This window comes from Coregonus lavaretus (assembly GCF_964263955.1).
Source record: "Coregonus lavaretus genome assembly, chromosome: 12".
In the NCBI taxonomy this organism is placed as follows: Eukaryota; Metazoa; Chordata; class Actinopteri; order Salmoniformes; family Salmonidae; genus Coregonus; species Coregonus lavaretus.
Window position 1 is genome coordinate 10734090 of NC_139999.1, and position 21324 is coordinate 10755413.

The following is a 21324-nucleotide window of genomic DNA, read 5'->3' on the forward strand; positions in this document are numbered from 1 at the left end:
CTGTTGTTACACTTTGTGTGTGAGCCAGACAGCGCCCAAAGGCTGGACAAGTTCTTCTGCCTCTTGATTTAGCAGTTCTGTTGCCCTGGTTCTTTCAGTACTCTCGGTTTTACTGTCTGTTTGACTGGATTCACATGAGAGTAACAGAGTGCCAAGACCGTGTAGACTGATATCTGATCATCTTGGATTCACCCTATCAAATGCCACTGTAATGTCATGTCACAACCAGCGCTATCCCTCTATCACGTCAGTAAGTACATTAGGTTTCCGTTGACAACATTGTCATTTTCACTTCAGGTTAGAGAAGGTTTATTCCATTTTAGGTTTATTCAACAAAACAAAAACATAAATCAAAATCTTTTTGTAACAAACATTCCAAAGTTTTACAGCTTTAATCTCCAATCTGGAACAATCGATTCATTCTATATAATGGAGACCTATTCACAACTACATAGTGACACAGACAGTTGTTTACATCTGAGTTGTGGACATGGATATTAACTATTTCAGGGAGTACTAAGGAAGAAAATACAAATAAAGGCAACAAATGTTTCATCTTCATAAATATAGGATAGGTTAGGACACAGCGGATGTAGGTAAAACCATTTGATTGTATGTTCTCTCCAGTTATATGTACATTTTTTCCAGCATCCAGCACCGTCCTGTAAGAAAACAAGTGGCATTTATAACTTTAAAACTCACTGAATCTTACCAAAAACATATTTCACATCAAAAGAGAGAACTATGAAAAGAGGGCCTCACCTTTTCTTGTAAAGGCCTCATTCCACTTGCTTCTAATTTGGGACTGTAACAGGTGTAAATAACAGAACAGCTGTCAATTCACATGCCATATTTAGCCAACTGTGGTGGCTAGAACTGCAGTAGCAGGCCTACAAAAGGCATATTGCAAGAGCTTAAGTAGGCTACTAATAGATAAACAGTGTACAGACGTAGGATCTTATTTTGAGCCCGTTTCCTACAGCGGGAAAATAATACTACAGCAACAGGAAATGTGATTTATTACGTAGATGATAATTATTGGACATTTTTCTAGAGGTTGATACATTTTTCATTAGAGCGAATCGAGATAGAATTTTCAAAGGGGAAATTACAAACATTAGAAGCCTTTTAAAAACTCAAATACACTACAATTCGCATTTCCTGCTGTGCTGGAAAATTCTCAGCAACAGAAGTGATCAAATTAAGATCCTACATCTGTATGACAAAGTATATATATTTTTAAGACTACAGCCAGTATAAATATTCATGATGTCACACATAAATATTTTTTTGTAGTGTCCACCGTGGAAATTCAACACCCTGGGGGGTGACAAGCTGCTTGCATTACAGTGGATCCTGGTAGTAAATCACGGCGTCTCGCTGGTCCCTAATGGGCCCACTGCTGCTGAATCAAGGAAATGTGATGTAGTCCCCCAACTGAGTGCATGTGGAGTCATTACAGGAGTAATTTATGAGCAGCCGCTAGTACTGGCACTCAGACCCTTGCAATGGCAGAGGCCACCTCCCCCCTCCCAGTTTAGGGCTCTCCATGTAAGTCCGGCCTAGGAGAAGATGTACCAGGACTCAAATAGACTGATACCTATTCAAATAAACTTTGGTGCTAAATTCTCAGGTTTCATGGGTATTTTTATATTTTTACTAAGTGACAATATGATGGTTAAATATAAACGTTCTCTCCAATAAGACCAAAGTCAAAGCAAATTAAATGCCAACATGGATTTTATTTTTTAAAAGTGAAGACTTTCGACTCCTGAGTGGCGCAGTGGTCTAAGGCACTGCATCGCAGTGCTAACTGTGCCACTAGAGATCCTGGTTCGAATCCAGGCTCTGTCGCAGCCGGCCGCGACCGGGAGACTCATGGGCGGCGCACAATTGGCCCAGCGTCGTCCAGGGTAGGGGAGGGAATGGCCGGCAGGGATGTAGCTCAGTTGATAGAGCATGGTGTTTGCAACGCCAGGGTTGTGGGTTTGATTCCCAACGGGGGGCCAGTATAAAAAAATAAATATGTATTCACTAACTGTAAGTCGCTCTGGATAAGAGTGTCTGCTAAATGACTAAAATGTAAATGTTATAGGTAGGTATTTTAAAGAAGTGTAGTTCGTAACAAAGTGGCCATAATTTGTTGATTCACACTCAACTTCTGAATTCAGACCAATTTTGTAAATTGAAGCCCATTTTCCACATGAAACCTTAAAATATGTCAACAAGAGTTACTGACCTGTATGCATGTGCATTTACTCTGCCTCCTTATCTTTGTCAGCATCTGCATAAACAGGCTCTGTTGAGGTAAATATCATTATTTTAGTGATCATGAACCAATGGCAATATTTACACACAGCCTGATTCAAATACAACAAATTAACTTTTTGGTCCACTGTGGCAGGTAGATAAAAAAATCTATCAGCCACTCAGATATTTTACCGGCCAAAATATTTTGTTCTTGCCATAATTACAAACACACACACACAAAATAAATAAATGGATCAGCATGCTTTGTAATGTTTCTAAAACAGCAAATGTATCACTAGTAAGAAGAAATGTGGTATATTGCTCAGTTTCATTAACTGTTTTGTGACCTGAGTCTTTTAAGTAATGAAAGCATGTAAAAAAAAATCTCTGGATTATAAAGGGAAAACCAGCCACGTCACGGACACCGACGCCTCACTCCAAGACAAGCTTAACACCTTCTTCGCCTGCTTCCAGGAAAACAACACAGAGCCTATGTCGGGGGCCCCGCTGCTCACAAGGACTGCAGGCTCCCGATCTCTGTAGCTGACATGAATAGAACTTTCAAGCATGTTAACCCTTGCAAGGCTTCTGGCCCGGATGGCATCCCAAGCAGCATCCTTAGTGCAGACGCAGACCAGCTTGCTGGAGTGTTTATGGACATATTCAATCTCTCCCTATCCCAGTCTGTTGTCCCCACGTGCTTCAAGATGTCCACTATTGTTCCTGTACCGAAGAAAACAAATGTAACTGAACTCAATGACTATCACCCCGTACACTCACTTCTGTCATCATGAAGTGCTTTGAGAGGCTACTCAAGGACCATATCACCTCCACCTTGCCCGACACCCTAGACCCACTAAAATTTGCATACCGCCCCAACAGATCTACGGACGATGCAATTGTCGTTGCACTGCACACCGCCCTATCCCACCTGGACAAGAGGAATACCTATGTAAGAATGCTGATCATCGACTACAGCTTTGCTTTCAACACCATAGTACATCACTCGTCACTAAGCTCAGGTCCCTGGGTCTGAACTCCTCCCTGTGCAACTGGATCCTGGACGTCCTGACATGCCGAACCCAGGTGGTGAGGGTAGGCAACAACACCTCCGCCATGCTGATCCTCAACATGGGGGCCCCACAAGGGTGCATGCTCAGCTCCCTCCTGTACTCCCTGTTCACCCAACTCAATCATCAAGTTTGCTGACAACACGACAGTGGTAGGCCTGATTACCAACAATGACGAGACAGCCTACAGGGAGGAGGTTAGAGCCCTGACGGAGTGATGCCAGGAAAATAACCTTTCCCTCAACGTAAAAAAAACAAAGGGGCTGATCGTTGACAACAGGAGACAGAAGAGGGAGCACGCCTCTATCAACAGGGGCTGTGATGGAGAGGGTCAAAAACTTCAAATTCCTTGGGCACACATTAAAGAGGAAGAAGGCACAACAGCGCCTCTTCAACCTCAGGTGGCTGAAGAAATTTGACTTTCCGCTAAGACCCTCACAAACTACTACAGATGCACCATGTAGTCCCCTGTAGCTCAGTTGGTAGAGCATGGCGCTTGCAACGCCAGGGTTGTGGGTTTGTTTTCCACGGGGGGCCAGTATGAAAATGTATGCACTCACTAACTGTAAGTCGCTCTGGATAAGAGCATCTGCTAAATGACTAAAATGTAAAAGAGCATTCTATTGGGTTGCATCACTGCCTGGTACAGCAACTGCACCCCCCTCAACGGCATGGCGCTCGGGAGAGTAGTGTGGTCAGCTCAACTCATCGCTGGGGTTACACTGCCTGCCCTCCAGGACATTTACAGCACTTGATGTCAAAGGAAGGCCAAGAAGATCATTAAGGACCTCAGCCACCCGAGCCACAGTCTGTTCACTCTGCTACCATCCAGCAGACTGAGACAGTACAGCTTCTATCAGCAGGTCATCAGATTGTTGAACAGTTTCTATCACCAGGCCATCAGACTGAGAAACAGCTTCTATCACCAGGCCATCAGACTGTTGAACAGCTTCTATCAGCAGGCCATCAGACTGAGAAACAGCTTCTATCAGCAGGCCATCAGACTGTTGAACAGTTTCTATCACCAGGCCATCAGACTGTTGAACAGCTTCTATCAGCAGGCCATCAGACTGAGAAACAGCTTCTATCAGCAGGCCATCAGACTGTTGAACAGTTTCTATCACCAGGCCATCAGACTGTTGAACAGCTTCTATCACCAGGTCATCAGACTGAGAAACTGCTTCTATAACCAGGCCATCAGACTGTTGAACAGCTTCTATCACCAGGACATCAGACTGTTGAACAGTCATCACTAGCTGGCTAACTGCCCAGTACTCAGCCCTGCATCTTGAGACTTACAGTATGCCCCATGTATATAGATAGTCATTGAACGCTGGTCACCTCATATTCTGTTTATATACTGTTGTTTACTCACTGTGTATGTATATACTATATTATCCACATATATCATCCTGTTATACCTTTTCTACTGTACATACTGTTCCATTTCATTTTCCAGATTATATTCAGTCTCCACACACCACGTACGTATAGTCTCACTGTAATACACCTACTTGGATTGTTATTTCTTAATTTCTTCTTTAGATTTTTTTCAATATTGTGTATTTGTGAGACATTTTACTGCACTGTAGGAGTTAGTAACACAAGTATTTCGCTGCACCTAAATAAACACTGATTTGATTTACAGACATTCGCATGTTGTTGCTTCCTCAGAAAACTGCAGGAAATGAGAATCATTGATGTATTCTGTTCATGTCTTATGAGAAACTTATACCAATTCTTTAATATTCTTAATTTTGCTCTGTGTGACCACCAGCCAACGTGGCTGCTGAAATAAACATTCTACCCGCCAATACCAAAATCTACCCGCATTTGGTCGGTGGCGGGTGTTAATGTTAGACCCTGGAGTACATTTGTCTCAATAGTACAGAAGTTATCAGCAAAGTCAGTACTGGTAGGAAAAGACTGTAATTGCAAAAATGTTTTTACCACAACTACTACTTACTTTTGACCTCCAGCTTGCAGCCGGTGTCGACCTTCCCCAGTTCGTTCTCAGCTCTGCAGACATACTCTCCACCGTCGTATTGGCCGGGCTTACGGATCTCCAGGGTGCAGATGCCCCCTGTGCTGATCATCCTGTACTTGGGGTTATCCATGTTGTTGAGGATCATCTTGTTCTTCATCCACATAATCTTAGGCTGCAATGACATAATAAGTGATTTCTACGTTTCAGATCAATTGTTTGAAGTTTCAAGTTTTATTGTCAGCAGCTAGGTTTCCATCCAATCACGCAAATGTTCTAAAATCCGCCAAAGAAATATGCGCATTTTCCCACCAGTGGTGTGTTTCCACCAAACGGACCAAACGGACTCAGTGCGTGATGACGTAGTGCACACAAAATGTACTTTTTTGCTTCAGTTTTCATGTACCGAATAAAAATCTAAAGTTCAATGTATTTCCATCCCATTTTCAACTCTACCGATAGTTTTGTCACAAACTGTTGCATTAAATAGCAAATGTGCTTACTCTGGTCTTGGCATATTCGCTCTAGCCAACAGCTGGCAGATACAGTGTAGGTAGGCTGTGCAGCTAGGATAGTCTACATGATGACATTATTATGGATAAGACCGAGAATATTTGTATTTGTCAAACGGCAGTCAAGCATCGATCATCATGTCACCAGAATAAGACCCTCGATATTTATTGGAAAGGAGCATCAAGCTCCTTGCACATTCACCACTCTGTGAAGTTCATCATAACTTATTATATAATCTGTAGCCTACTAAACTGCATGCTTTCCTGAATCATAGTGGGAGGACCACACAACATGTCATCGCGTGACTCCAAGTTTACTTTGATATGATGGTTATTATATCAATATCTGTGCATAAAGTCATTTCCACTGCCATTTCTCGCATAATTAATTTTACAGACACAAAAAGATCCCACCATGTCAAACGAGCAAATTATGTGTCTGTCACGCCCTGGCTCTGGGGACTCTTAAATGTTGAGCCAGGGTGTGTAGTGTCTATGTTGTGTTTTCTATGTGTTTCTTTCTAGATCGTTTATTTCTATGTTGGCCAGGGTGGTTCCCAATCAGAGACAGCTGTGGCTCGTTGTCTCTGATTGGGGACCATACTTAGGCAGCTTGTTTGGCACTGTTGTTTGTGGGATCTTGTTCCGTAAGGTTTGGGTTTAACCCTAGGACTTCACGTATCGTTTATTGTTTTGTTCGTGTGTGTACTAAATAAAAGAATGTACGCTTATCACGCTGCGCCTTGGTCCGCTTATTATGACGATCGTGACAGTGTCAGCATTTATAAAATTGATTTTTTTTTATACGGTATGACTTTACTCATAAAAACTGTGGATGGAAACGTGGTTAAAGTCACAATTGTTTACTTGAGCTTTCGTGTACTTGGAGTATGTTTTACCATGCACCTTACTCAAATCTGATCCACGCATCGCAAAGGGAACATACCTCTATGAACAATCAATCAAATCCCCCAATAAAGGAACATCACATTTTAGCAGCCGCTCTTATCCAGAGTGACTTACAGTAGTGAGTGCATACATTTGAGTTATTTTTCATACTGATCCCCATGGGAATCAAACCCACAACCCTAGTGTTACAAGCACCATGGTCTACCAACTGAGCCACACAGGACCACACACTCATGTAGGGCTAGCTATGTTGGTTTCTAAGCCCTTTTCTTTGATGGTAACAGCTATTCGGAAGACACACACTCTCTCTGGGGTGCATGAGCCAGGGGGTCCAGTGACAGGGGCACCATGTGGCTCAGTGTAAATGACCCCCATGGTCCCCTCAGGGCAGGAATGTCACACATGTGACCCCTCAACCCCCTCCTCTCTGTCACCCACACACCCAGCTGGCCAGGGGTCCAGAGGTCCAGGGCTCCGCTCAGAGACTATCAGAACCTAACCCTGTACGGAGCTGCATTCCCAACCCCCCTATGCCAAATGCTGCTCTGCTGTGACAACTGGCAACCCAGTGTATCTGCTGGGAGGGGAGGGGACAGGCTGGAAGCTGGAGGTTCAGACAGCAGGCTGACAAGGATACTAAAGATCCCTCTCATTCCAACTCTGCTACAAGTAAATATATTGACAGGGACGGATGGACAGGGGTATGCGTGTGTGTGTGCGCGTGTGTGTGTCTGTTTGTGTCTGTGCGTGTGTGTGATACATATATGTGTATCCCCATCCAATAATATTTTCCAGGGAAAAAGTGAAGGCACACAAAAATATGTAATGGATCCGCACAACAAAAAAAAGCTTACTTCATTATTAGATGTTTTTAAGTATTTTCACTGCATCAGAGATAGCGTACATGGACGTTTCGGCTTTACAGCCTTCTTCAGTGTGTAGGTGAAGTGAAGGCGCAACTGGCAGCTGTCTGTGTTCATGGGCCTGGCATGTGGAGCCATCGGCACTAAAATCTCACCCAACAAACAATGAGTGGGTCTTTTAGAATCATGACAGTTCTGCTAGACTAGCCCACAGGTTTCCTTTCCATGAAGAACCTCCAGTACTGGGCTGGTATGAGAGTTTGTGAGAGGGAAGGTTTACCTTAGGGGATCCCCTCACAGAGCACAGCAGCTTGGTGCTGTAGCCAACAGTGGTGGACCTGTCATTCAGAACAGTGGTGAACTTGGGAGCCTCTGTGAAGTCACGCTCCACGAACGGGGTAGGTTTGTAGTCAATAACTGAAAAATAATGAGACACAAGCATGGATTAGGTCTTAAATAGGAGCAACTAGCTACAAGGAGACTTTTCTGTCCCACTCGTTCTAACCGTCTCCAACATTCTAACGTTGCAGGGGGATGTTTTTAGAAAGGCGTGGTGTGGAGAATGTCTCACCCTCCTTCACAATGGTGGCTTCTTCCTTGGTCACGGCACATTCCTCACTGAGTCCACACTTGTTCTCTGCAAAGACCCTGAAGGTGTAGGTGTTGCCCATGATGAGGTCTGAGATTGTGGCGTTTAGTCTGGTGTAGTGCTCCAGGATGTTGAACCAGTCCTGGGCAAGATACCATATTAGCATTAATTATATTTTATTACAGGAACTGTATTTTCTTTTGGGGTCTATTTTTTTGTGTAAAGTGTACTGAGATGTACCTTTAAATAAAGTTAGTTTGGATTAGATTTGATTACAGGGAAAATATTTGCTACTGCATCAATGGGAATTGTGTAAACGAGTTGGCTACAGAAGCTGTCATTGACTTTGACATTGTAATGTAAGCGGCGGGTTTCTCACCCCGGTTTTCTTGTCAGCCTTCTGGACGGTGTAGCCTGTGATCTCTGTGTTTCCATTATCTTTAGGTGCGGTCCACTCAAGAGCAACGTTGAATCCCCAGACATCCGCAACCTTAACGCTGGCTGGTGGCCCAGGCAGCTCTGTGGGAGAGCAGGCACAGAGGTAAAAGGTTGCATCATTTGTATCAGTCAACTCACAACAACTCAATCACTCTCCAGATCAGTTAGGACTAGGTCCAGGACTTCTTCCTGATCACATGACCTGACCAGGAACAACCCCTGGCCCTAGTTATGATAAAAAATATACCATGACAGTCAGAGGCTAATGCTACATCATGATCTGTTTGGAAATGAAAACAAGGTTGGATAGTCTAATACAATTTGACTTACCAATAATCTGGATGATGATAGCAGCTTTGTCTTCAAAGTCGTCCACCTTCACGCACATCTCGTATGAGCCAGAGTCCGCTCTCTCTGCTTGACGGATGAACAGGATGCTGTCTGTGTCAGATGTACGGACGTTGGCCCTCTTTGGGTCAAGGGGCCCTCCATCCTTTAACCAGCTAACCACCGGCTTAGGTTTGCCCTAGGACAGTAAAGAACACAAGGCCGGGCTCAATCAATGGTCTAACTTCCATCTGCATGGACACATGCTATAACATCAAATTATTTTACATCATCATGGCCAGGAGTCTTTCCTGACAATGTGATAAAACTCTAGCCCCTAGTTGTATTAAATAGTAAATGTGACTATAGCTAGGGTCCAATGTTTTTAATCCTGCTCAGGTCATGTCGTCTAGACAAACTCCCCACTCATCATCTCATAATGCAAACTCACAGAGTAGGGGATGACAAGGTTGATCTTCTCACCGACTTTCTTGACATACCTCTGCCTCAGGAAACGAGGCAGGCGGACTTTGGGGCGAGCTACAGACGGAACAAAAATAGGTTACGAATAACAATAATAATCAACCTGTTCAAATAAGTAAAATGACTGAAACTGACACACTTTATGGATAGGACACTACAGAGACACTTCAGAGACACTTCAGTGACACTTCAGAGATACTTCAGAGACACTTCAGAGCAAGCAATTGAATGTTTATCAGATATTAATAAAAAACAAAATCCTCAAAACCCACTTTATGTACATTGGAGACAGATTATCCTGTACTCCAGTCTTCCAGACCAGATCTAGTTGGGTGGGAACCAACCACCTGCTGAGTCTAGTAGAGTTATACTCATCAGAGCTCTAAATAGGTCCTGTCTGAACTCACACCATCTCATCAGAGCTCTAAATAGGTATTATCTAAACACACCATCTCATCAGAGCTCTAAATAGGTCTTATCTGAACTCACACCATCTCATCAGAGCTCTAAATAGGTATTATCTAAACACACCATCTCATCAGAGCTCTAAATAGGTCTTATCTAAACTCACACCATCTCATCAGAGCTCTAAATATGTCCTATTTGAAATCACACCATCGCATCAGAACTCTAAATAGGTCAGTTACCCCAGCACACACTGTTAAACAGGCTGCATTAAGAATCATACTCTACAGTTACCCCAGCCCACACGGTTGAACAGGCTGCATTAAGAATCATACTCTGCTTGATACTGTATTGTAGATTCTACCTAGACCATAGGGTTCCCCACAAACACATCAATCACAGCAAATGGCTTGCTGCATGTGTTAAAACATGGACAGAACTGTTGTATTTGTAACTAACCAATAACAGAACATAGAAACTATAATTGCGAACCCGCTCCTATACAAATCTATGCACTAGTGCCATTGGATGTCCAGTGCTATAGGCAGAAATATGTGCTGCTATTAGAAAATGGATGAAAAAAAACAACCAACCCACTGGGGAATGGTCATGGTAGAGTTAGGTGTGTTTCTCTGTGGAGCGTCCCGACTTGACACTCCTTATGGGGGATCAGGTCAAAAGAGAACTGCCCTGTCCCTGTCAGAGTCTGTGGCATATTTAAAAATAAACACTGGGTCCCTGGTCATCTCAAAGGACTTAGATGGCATACGAGACATTAGATCCCTCCCCTGTCCCCACCCCCTCTGTGTAGAGTGGACACTTTGGAATGTCCCCAACCCCCAACCCCGCCCTGTACGATTATACTTGTCACCATCACACCATCGCTGGCTTGACACCTCTCCAGCACGCATTCTGACTAGGGAGTCAACTCTATGCCAAACCTTCCGAATTGAATCTGTGTTCTGTGTTAATAGCAGACACATCCCAACCATTTTTCAAATGATTTGTGGGAAAGTTAGAAGTCTTTCCATTGTGTGGGTAACCAGATGCCTCTATTGGTGGACCAACGGTTAAGTTTGACAGTGGGACTGTGGGACTTGGACACTCCTATTGCGGGACAGCCAGTCCCTCGTATAAGTCCTTGGGGTTCAGGTTTCATTCCCCTCCACTAAAACTCTCCATTACACATTTGATGATCTCTCTCTTTACATCCCTGATTACATAACTTACTTTTTAATCGATCTTCTTTTTTTTTGTAGGTCTACCAATTCTTTTAGATTTCTATTTTACTGTATGTTCTGAATTTTTGACTCTGAATAAAACACAAAATCCAGGGCCTACCACTGTATACAGTAAATTAACTTGATTCCATGATGATTGCTGTAAATTCAGCCAGATCGCTTCAAGATTGACTTCGAAATTGGACGTCTGTCCATGTCCTGAGGTTGAAGGGAAATGCCTTCACCACCAGCCACTAGGGGCAACAGTGAGCGCTATTACAATCAAGTAGGCTTGGGCATTGTGGATGAGGGGTGGGGGATGAGTGTAATCCTATGACTCTGGATTCGAAGGTCGAGGGTTCAATCCCAGTGTTTGGCATAGGGATTTTTTACCCTATGCCAAACCTTAAACCTTACCCTTAACCCTTAACTTTGAAATTTGGAGCAACTTCGAAATTTGACGTTTGGAGAAATGGAACGATGTGGAGCAAGAGAAGCAACCCAGCATGTCAAAAACACTTAGAAATTTGACATTTGGAGCAACTTTGCAATTTGACGTTTGGAGAAAAGTGCAAAAATGTTTAATTCTGCAGTGAGACTATGAGAGCTTGTTGGTAAATTAAGATGCTTGACTAACCATTAACAGTTATCATTGAGGAAGACTAAAAATTACTTCTCCTGAATGCACAGTAAGAAGACACTGGTGAAAACATGCAACCAAAAGGTATTGTTGTGGAAAATGATCACTATACCTATTAAAAATCAAAGTTCTTCCAGAGTTTTTGTAGAATCTAGATAGACTTTATTACATAGAGCAACAAAAGCCGAGCTGGTCTGCAGAGCAACTAACTCACAACACTCGGCCCTCAGTTTATATACAATGTCCATTCCTGCTAGTTTTACATACTTTTTAGCTTAAACCCTCCCAGTTCAGTTTCTCCACCATTGTTTCCAAACGTTCATCTTTTGACCGCTCCGCCCACTCTCTTAATTTATGATAGTGGTGAAATCTGACTTCTCCTCCTATATTTATTTAGTTTGGATACAATGGTGGCCAAACCAAACTTTCTCATGTAAAAAATAACAGAACCCATCAATCGATACTTGAATATGGTTTAAACATAGCAGATCCATAATCCATTCTCAACCATATACATTTAAGACTTTCCTAATGCATTGCCTCATACATAACAGTATACTCAATCAAGAGCCATCTCCTGACTCTGGCTCAGACTCCCTCCTTGTGTACCACTCGGTACCACACTCACCTAGTCTTATTGCCTCATCCTCTGTACCACTGCTTGTCTTTATAATTAGCTATATTTTAATATTTATAGTCTAGAAAGATTTACTATTTTTAACCTATGGTCTGACCTTGGGTACCACTCGGTACCATAGCTCTGTATGGTCTACTGAAAAAATACCCCACAGTATCAAAGGGAGTGCTTTAGGCACTTAACAACTGGGGAGCTAGCTCCATGCTTGGACTGAGGAGCTCTACCACCCTCTTGGTGGCAATAATCTGAGAAGACGACAGTTGCATTACTCTAACAGGCCAGGGATGTGCCAAGCCAACAGAATTTGGATATCTGAGATGGAAAATATGCTGAGCTGTTTCTCCCTAGCTGTTTCAACGTCTGCTCTTTTGAAAAGCTTTTACAACAATAAAGACGCCCACCACAAACAGTTTGGACTTGCTGCGATGGCCACCCGTTAATACAATACTGTCCACTTGAAGTTCATGGAAGAAAACCCCCACATCTTCTGGTTGGCAGTAATGGACCATGGTGTGCTTCTGAAGTACAGTAGCTAAGGGCTGTGTGTGTGTGTGTGTGTGTGTGTGTGTGTGTGTGTGTGTGTGTGTGTGTGTGTGTGTGTGTGTGTGTGTGTGTGTGTGTGTGTGTGTGTGTGAGAGAGAGTACATATGTGACCAGTTTCAGGAAGCTAGGCATATGTCGCACGTCACTACTTCACAGGAGAGGCATTTGAAAGTATTTTTATTTCGTTATTCTTTATGCGTTTTTTTTGGGCAGAAATGCCTTCTGGAAGATGTCAACTTTCATGTGCCTTAATAAAAAACTTGTATTCCATCTGTAAATACAAATAAAATGGTTAATTACGAGCCTAGTTGGTTTAGCCACGGAAAAAGACAGGAACCTTCCTGCTAGCCATGATTGGCTGAGAAAATGGATGGGCTGGACATGCCAGGAGATGAGTTTGGATTGGTCTGCCATGTAGCTCGCTTCTGTCTATAATGTGAGCTGCTCAGTATGTGTTGATAATCCTATCTACCACGGTTTTTGGAAATATATAACATTAGCCATCGAGAACTACAAAAGTTGTACTACTTTTCTCAACAACATTGATGCCCTGAATTCAGCAGGTGCTATCGTCAGATGAGTTGGAAAAAGTTGTGATGGGCTACTTTCTCTGCACACGCCACGGTCAGTTTGAACCAGAGTGACTTGACACAACGCTGGCCAAACAAGAATGGAGTTAAATGGTTCCAGTCTGCCGTGAAGCGTTCATGTATGTATACGGGTAAGAGTCTAGCTACATTTTCAGATATTATACGTTTCAAATTTTGTCAGAAAGTTGTTTTCATTGCAAGTTAAAGCATACTGTTAGCTAGCAAGCGAATGTTAGCTTGCTGGCTCGTTAGCTAACGTTACGTGTATGATCTGTGTAGTAATCAGAACCCATTCACTTATCTAGGTGTGGCTGTGGGGTGGTTATAGCATTTATTTCACATGACCGATCAATTTAGACAAGTGTGACTGGGTAAGTGTCATCTAATAATTCTAAAATATTTATATCTGGACACTTTCTGTTTTTGATATTGCTACTATGCAAGTATTCAAGTAACCATTTCACTGTACAGTTTACACACTCTGTATCCTGTGCATGTGACAAATAAATATACATTTAATTTGATATAGTGTGTGTTTACCAGAGACGATAATGTGAAGAACAACATGACCTGCACTAAAGTCAGATTAGGACATAGGCCAAGGACTAAATAAAGTGTATTTTTACCTGGAGTTTTCCTTATTGTAGGCTGCTACTTTTACCACTTTTAGTCTTGAAATCATTGGTTGTTTACTACACTACTCACTCTGTTTAACACATGGCCTCATGTGAATCCTTAAAGAGATGGGTGGGGCTAAAGCTTAAGAGGGTCTGAACGATGCTGGATGGGTGTAGACAAAGAAGAGCTCTCCAGTAGGTGTACCAAAAAATTCAAGGAGCATTTTCTCAAAAGTGGGGTTACAAGTTTATCAACATTCAAAGCAGAATTACTTTCCCATTGTTCCTCAACTGCAGTGTCTATATACCATTTACTCTACTTTTATCCAATGTAAAAAACACAGTTTCAAATGTTGCGACACAGGACCGAATCCAGGTGGTGGGTAACATACAGTGCATTCGGAAAGTATTCAGACCCCTTCCCTTTTTCCGCATTTTGTTACGTTACAGCCTTATTCTAAAATTGATTAAATATTGATTTTTTGTCAACAATCTACACATAATACCCCATAATGGCAAAGCGAAAACAGGTTTCTATAATTTTTTGCAAATGTATTAATAATAAAAAAACGAAATACCTTATTCACGTAAGTATTCAGACCCTTTGCTATGAGACTCAAATTGAGCTCAGGTGCATCCTGTTTCCATTGATCATCCTTGAGATGTTTCTACAACTTGATTGGAGTCCACCTGTTGTAAATCAATTCAATTGATTGGACATGATTTGGAAAGGCACACACCTGTCTATATAAGGTCCCACAGTTGACAGTGCATGTCAGAGCAAAAACCAAGCCATTAGGTCGAAGGAATTGTCCGTAGAGCTCCGGGACAGGATTGTGTCGAGGCACAGATCTGGGGAAGGGTATAAAAAAATGTCTGCAGCATTGAAGTTCCCCAAGAACACAGTGACCTCCATCATTCTTAAATGGAATAAGTTTAGAACCACCAAGACTCTAGAGCTGGCCCCCCGGCCAAACTGAGCAATCGGGGGAGAAGGGTCTTGGTCAGGGAGGTGACCAAGAACCCAATGGTCACTCTGACAGAGCTCCAGAGTTCCTCTGTGGAGATGGGAGAACCTTCCAGAAGGACAACCATCTCTGCAGCACTCCACAAATCAGGTCTTTATGGTAGAGTGGAACACTTAAGCCACTCCTCAGTAAAAGGCACATGACAGCCCACTTGGAGTTTTCCAAAAGGCACTTAAAGGACTCTAAGACCATGAGAAACAAGATTCTCTGGTCTGATGAAATCAAGATTGAACTCTTTGGCGTCACGTCTGGAGGAAACCTGGCACCATCCCTACTGTGAAGCGTGGTGGTGGCAGCATCAAGCTGTGGGGATGTTTTTCAGCGGCAGGGACTGGTAGACTAGTCAGAATCGATGGAAAGATGAACGGAACAAAGTACAGAGAGATCTTTGAAAAAAACTTGCTCCAGAGCACTCAGGACCTCAGACTGGGGCGGGACAACAGGACAACGACCCTAAGCCAAGACAACGCAGGAGTGGCTTTGGGACAAGTCTCTGAATGTCCTTGAGTGGCCCAGCCAGAGCCCAGATTTGAACCCGATCGAACATCTCTGGAGAGACCTGAAAATAGCTGTGCATCGACGCTCCCCAAACAATGTGACAGAGCTTGAGAGGATGTGCTGAGAAGAATGGGAGAAACTCCCCAAATACAGGTGTGCCAAGCTTGTAGCGTTATACCCAAGAAGACTCAAGGCTGTAATCGCTGCCAAAGGTGCCAAAGGTGCTTCAACAAAGTACTGAGTAAAGGGTCTGAATACTTATGTAAATGTGATATTTCAGTTTTGTATTTTTTATAAAGTTGCAAACATTTCTAAAAAACTGTTTTTGCTTTGTCATTATGGGGTATTGTGTGTAGATTGATGAAGAAAAAAAACAATTTAATAAATTTTAGAACCAGGCTGTAACGTAACAAAATGTGGAAGAAGTCAAGGGGTCTGAATACTTTCCGAATGCACTGTATTGTCCATGCTTTGCTTACCCCCAACCTCCTTGACCAGAACAGGATCGGCGATAGTAGCAGGGGGGCTGCGGCCACCAGAGTTCACAGCCACCACCCGGATCAGCAGATGGTCGCCGGTAGTCTGGTTCTTGATTACATAACGACAGGACATGGTCAGATCCTCGTTGACTGCTTTCCAGTCTTCAGCTGTGACAGGAAAGAGAACACAGTGATGACAATATAGAACAGTGACAGAACAGTTAACACGATGAGGACAACATAGAACAGTGACAGAACAGTTAACACGATGAGGACAATATAGAACAGTGACAGAACAGTTAACACGATGAGGACAATATAGAACAGTGACAGAACAGTTAACACGATGAGGACAACATAGAACAGTAACAGAACAGTTAACACGATGAGGACAACATAGAACAGTGACAGAACAGTTAACACGATGAGGACAACATAGAACAGTGACAGAACAGTTAACACGATGAGGACAATATAGAACTGTGGCAGTAGAATGAACACCGTGAGGACCATAAGCATGAGTTAACAGCTCAGTTTATGAATCCTGTCATTTTATTGTATCATGCATTTATACATGTAGTACTTATTTTCCTATCTGGGCCCAAAACAATATTTTTAAATGGACTAATCAACGAGATTCATTAATAAAAATATATTATGTTGTGTCAAAACAATATTTTTAAATGGACGAATGAAGGAGATTAATTAATAAAAATATAATATGTTGTGTTTTCAGGGTGCATTACTACATTTGCAAGGTCAACCGTGAAGTTGTATAACTTGAGGTATCTTCTCTTCTCTGCCATTTGAGTTGAGTCTGTTACTGACATTAGCATACGGTTGTGATCTAAAAGCAGGCACCAGCAAGTTCACGGCACCACCAGAAATGCCTCTCTCCTTATAGGGAGAGGTTAGGTACGGTATAAATCAACTAGTGACATGCAGGGAAGAGGTGCAACTGATAGGTCTGACCAGCCAATAAAATATCATTTACAATTGTACCGTCTTAAAGTGGACCGGAGCCTCATTGTAGGGTGTTAGGTAAAACAATCAATAAACATTTTCATAAGGTTGTGGTTAATTCTCAATTTTACCTTAGATAATTCTCTACATCAGAGATGTACAAAATCCAATGGGACAACATAACAACATTCAAGAACTTAGTCGTTAAAAGGGTAGCCTGGTCCCAAATTGGTCATGCCCATGACCGTGGGAGTTGGCAAGACTGCACAAACAGATCTGGGACCAGGCTAGTTAAGGGCTGAAGTGGGTTTGAAGGACTTACTTCCCTCCTTAGTGATTTCCACAGTGTATCCATCCAGGCCAGAGTTGGGTGGAATGGTCTTTGGAGGCCTCCAGGTAATGGTCACTGAAGTGTCACTCTTATCCTCCACTATTACTTCCAGGGGCTCGCTGGTGGGCTCTACAGTTTGGAAACGTAAACACAATTCAGACAATGTACAACTCGAGACGCAAGAGGAAATAATTAGCCTTATTGGATTATCATGTCAATGGAAACATGGCAATAGGGCTCTACAGTTTGGAAAACGCAAACACAATTCAGACAACGTACAACTTGAGGACATGATATTGGGTTATCATATGAATGATAAAAATGGTAATAGGAGAATGTGTGAAGAGCTCCGTAACGGTTTGACTAATCTTTCCTGAGACCATCGGATTGGTTTACTTTTGGGGGGTAGGGGTGGAGGGGGGATAGGTGCTTTGGGGGGTTCCTCTGCGGGGGCCGCGTCGGCAGCAGCAGCTGATGTTAAATGTGCATTTATTTAAAGGTTAGAAGCAGCAGGTATGAGAGCAGTGCTCTAGAATCACTTCCATCCAATCCATTCCAATCCCATCTCTCACTGAACATCTCTTGGATTACCAGTAGAGAGATGAAAACAGTCTACACATATCCAATGTGCTATGGTACACTGTAGTCTTTAACTAGGGCCACGAGTGTTCCCTAGTACACTGTAGTCTTTAACGAGGGCCCAGAGTGTTTCCTGGTACACTGTAGTCTTTAAGTAAGGCCCAGAGTGTTCCCTGGTGCGCTGTAGTCTTTAAGTAGGGCCTGGAGTGTTTCCTGGTACACTGTAGTCTTTAACTAGGCCCTGGAGTGTTCCCTTTTACACTGTAGTCTTTAAGTAAGGCCCGGAGTGTTCCCTGGTGCGCTGTAATCTTTAACTAGGGCCGGGAGTGTTCCCTAGTAAGGTCAAGAGGTCAGGAAAAACTTTAGCACACGCTATATGTATACCAAACTACATATAGACTACCGGTCAAAAGTTTTAGAACACCTACTCATTCAAGGGTTTTTCTTTATTTTTACTATTTTTTACAATGTAAAATAATAGTGAAGACATCAAAACTATGAAATAACACGTATGGAATCATATAGTAACCAAAAAAGTGTTAAACCAATCAAAATATATTTTATATTTGCCTTGATGACAGCTTTGCACACTCTTGGCATTCAATCAACCAGCTTCACCTGGTTCCCACATATACTGAGCACTTGTTGGCTGCTTTTCCTTCACTCTGCGGTCCGACTCGTCCCAAACCATCTCAATTTGGTTGAGGTCGGGGGATTGTGGAGGCCAGGTCATCTGATGCAGCACTTCATTACTCTCCTTCTTGGTAAAATAGCCCTTACACAGCCTGGAGGTGTTGAAAATCAAAAGATAGTCCCACTAAGCCCAACCAGATGGGATGGCATATCGCTGCAGAATGCTGTGGTAGCCATGCTGGTTAAGTGTGGCTTGAATTCTAAATAAATCACAGACAGTGTCACCAGCAAAGCACTCCCACACCACAACACCTCCTCCTCCATGCTTTAAGAAGGCACAACTGTTAATTGAAATGCATTCCAGGTGACTACCTCATGAAGCTGGTTGAGAGAATACCAAGAGTGTGCAAAGCTGTCATCATGGCAAAGGGTGGCTATTTGAAGAATCTCAAATATAAAATATATTTTGATTTGTTTAACATTTGTTTGGTTACTACATGATTCCATATATGTTATTACATCGTTTTGATGTCTTCACTATTATCCTACAATGTAGAAAATTGTAAAAAATAAAGAAAAACCCTTGAATGAGTAGGTGTTCTAAAACTTTTGACCGGTAGTGTACCTTAACATGATCCCATATTGGAGTGGATTGAAATTGGACATATTCAGATGTGAAGGTATAATTGATCCATTTCACATGAACAGGGTCTACCTGTCGGCAGCAGCAGCATCAGCTAATGTACTAGTTAAAATGACATAAGGGCAGAGCCTGGCCCCAAATCTGCTTGTGCTGTCTTTAATGTCAACTCCTATAATAATGACCATAGCATTTTGCCAGAAAGACAATACAAACATATCTGGGACCAGGCTAATAAGGGCCTACCATGATGGGAAAAATGCTCAAATATCATTGAGATCTTTTAGCGCTATTAAGTTAGGGCTCTATTCAAACTGTAACACTGAAGCATTACAGATTCCGTGATATCTTTTTAAAGGTCATTTCCGATTGAGCCGACATACGCAGCTAAATCGGGAACATTGCCTTTAAATTTCAATCACGGTGTAAAGCTGAACTTCCGAGATGCGGATTGAATAAAGCGCTTAGTGTTGTTAGCCAAAAGTGATTTGTGATCATTCTAAATAGGTATATCCATATTGAGCGGCATACGATGACGAAGATGTCACCTGGCGCCCTGTGGATTGGTAGTGAGCCGATTACCATCAGCGGGAGCTCCGCCCTCAGCAGCAGCATCAGCAGCGGGAGCTCCGCCCTCAGCAGCAGGGGAGGTGGAGGCTGATATTAATTCAATGTTAGAGTGATGTTAGAACAAAAGCTGATTTTAAACGTTTCAAAATATCTTACTAAATGTTACAAAATGAAAAGAGAAGATGTTACAAAATGACAAGCTTAAAGTATGTGGATAAAAAGTACCGGTTTGTGAGTAAAGCGATAAAGATGTTACAGTAAAACGGTTAAGTAGCCTAATCAAGACAAACATCTCTTAATCTTGGCTTTACCCTCGACAGGTGCCTCAGCGTCAGCGACGGCTGGAGCTGCAGCTTCCTCGGAAAAATATACTTTCTCTAAATACATGTGAAGGAATACTTCGCAGGGTTTGGCGACGCGCAATGGACGCAAGTACAATTTTGGACCAAAAATGGAGAGGCTATTTATAGATGGCGGCCCTTGAAGAGATCCAGTGACAAAGGGACCGACATAAGAGCCATGACCTCCATTGAAATATTTGATGTATAAAGACCCATTAACAAACAATATCAACGTTTTGTTTTCCTGTCAACTTATGAAAATGTCACTTATGCCCTTGCGCACCAAACAAACATCGCCATGGCTCATCCATCCAGTCCAGAGAGGAGATAAATGATATTGACAAAGTAGCCCACATGTGTTTCTGCAAAAAGCCCAACCGAGATTCATTTCATGGAGCATTATCGCATTACCATCTGGAGGAGGGGGTGTGGGTGCTTTGGGCTCTTCAGGCGCGGGTTCTGCAGGAGCCTCTCCTTCGGCAGGAGCTGGTGCCTCTCCCTTGGCAGGTGCAGCCTCTGCCGGTGGAGCTTCGCCCTCGACAGGGGGAGTAGCCTCAGCAGGTGCGGCTTCAGCGGGTGCAGCGTCAGACATGGTGGCTGTTTCTGCTGCTACTCCCAAAGTCAGTAAGTCCTCAAAGAGTCATCACTCTAGAGGAAGTGGCAGGCTATATAGTCGGTGGTAGCGGACTCCACCCCCTAATGCATTTTATGTAACAGATACTTGACTGAATCTTGGATCTTATTATAGGCCTAGAAAGAGTATGGACCCTTATATACAGTTGCATATGTGGTCAGAGGGGTTTACCCTCTGTGTTTCAGTCAGTTTCCTGTTCACTGATGTGTTTGTTATGATAAACCACGCTTATAAACACTGATATGATAGTTAGACCGCAACCCACATGCACACTGACTGCTCTTGAAGATCTCAGGCGCTCTTTCATTACGCATGTAAAATATATTCGCAATTATGAGACAAATCATATATGACATGATTTTATTGACTCCAACGAACAGTGATAGGTGGATGGAAATGTCGATTCAGAAGAATGTCTATATTCTACTCAGTATAAATGATTAAGTTATTCATCTTGTAGTAGGCCTATATGGAGCAATTTTTATCCTGAATGATTGTTGTCGCTTACAGTATGCTGAAGTATTTACACTGTTTACAGTTATGTCCTGTAC

At 42.7% G+C, this 21324-nt stretch overlaps 1 protein-coding gene across 1 annotated transcript; it reads right to left on the reverse strand.

Annotated features, from left to right (window-relative positions):
* Positions 1-294: 294 nt before the first annotated feature.
* On the reverse strand, positions 295-21080 carry LOC311138321 (myosin-binding protein H-like; the record flags this gene model as incomplete). The annotated part of the gene is made up of 13 exons (XM_084173004.1): positions 295-662; positions 763-805; positions 2240-2299; positions 5287-5479; positions 7869-8005; positions 8160-8319; positions 8557-8696; positions 8946-9141; positions 9394-9482; positions 16083-16250; positions 17368-17505; positions 20551-20770; positions 21039-21080. The coding sequence occupies 11 exons, from the start codon at positions 21078-21080 to the stop codon at positions 2256-2258; spliced, it is 1527 nt and encodes a 508-aa protein (XP_084029130.1). The 3' UTR covers positions 295-662; positions 763-805; positions 2240-2255.
* Between the last annotated feature and the right edge of the window lie 244 nt (positions 21081-21324).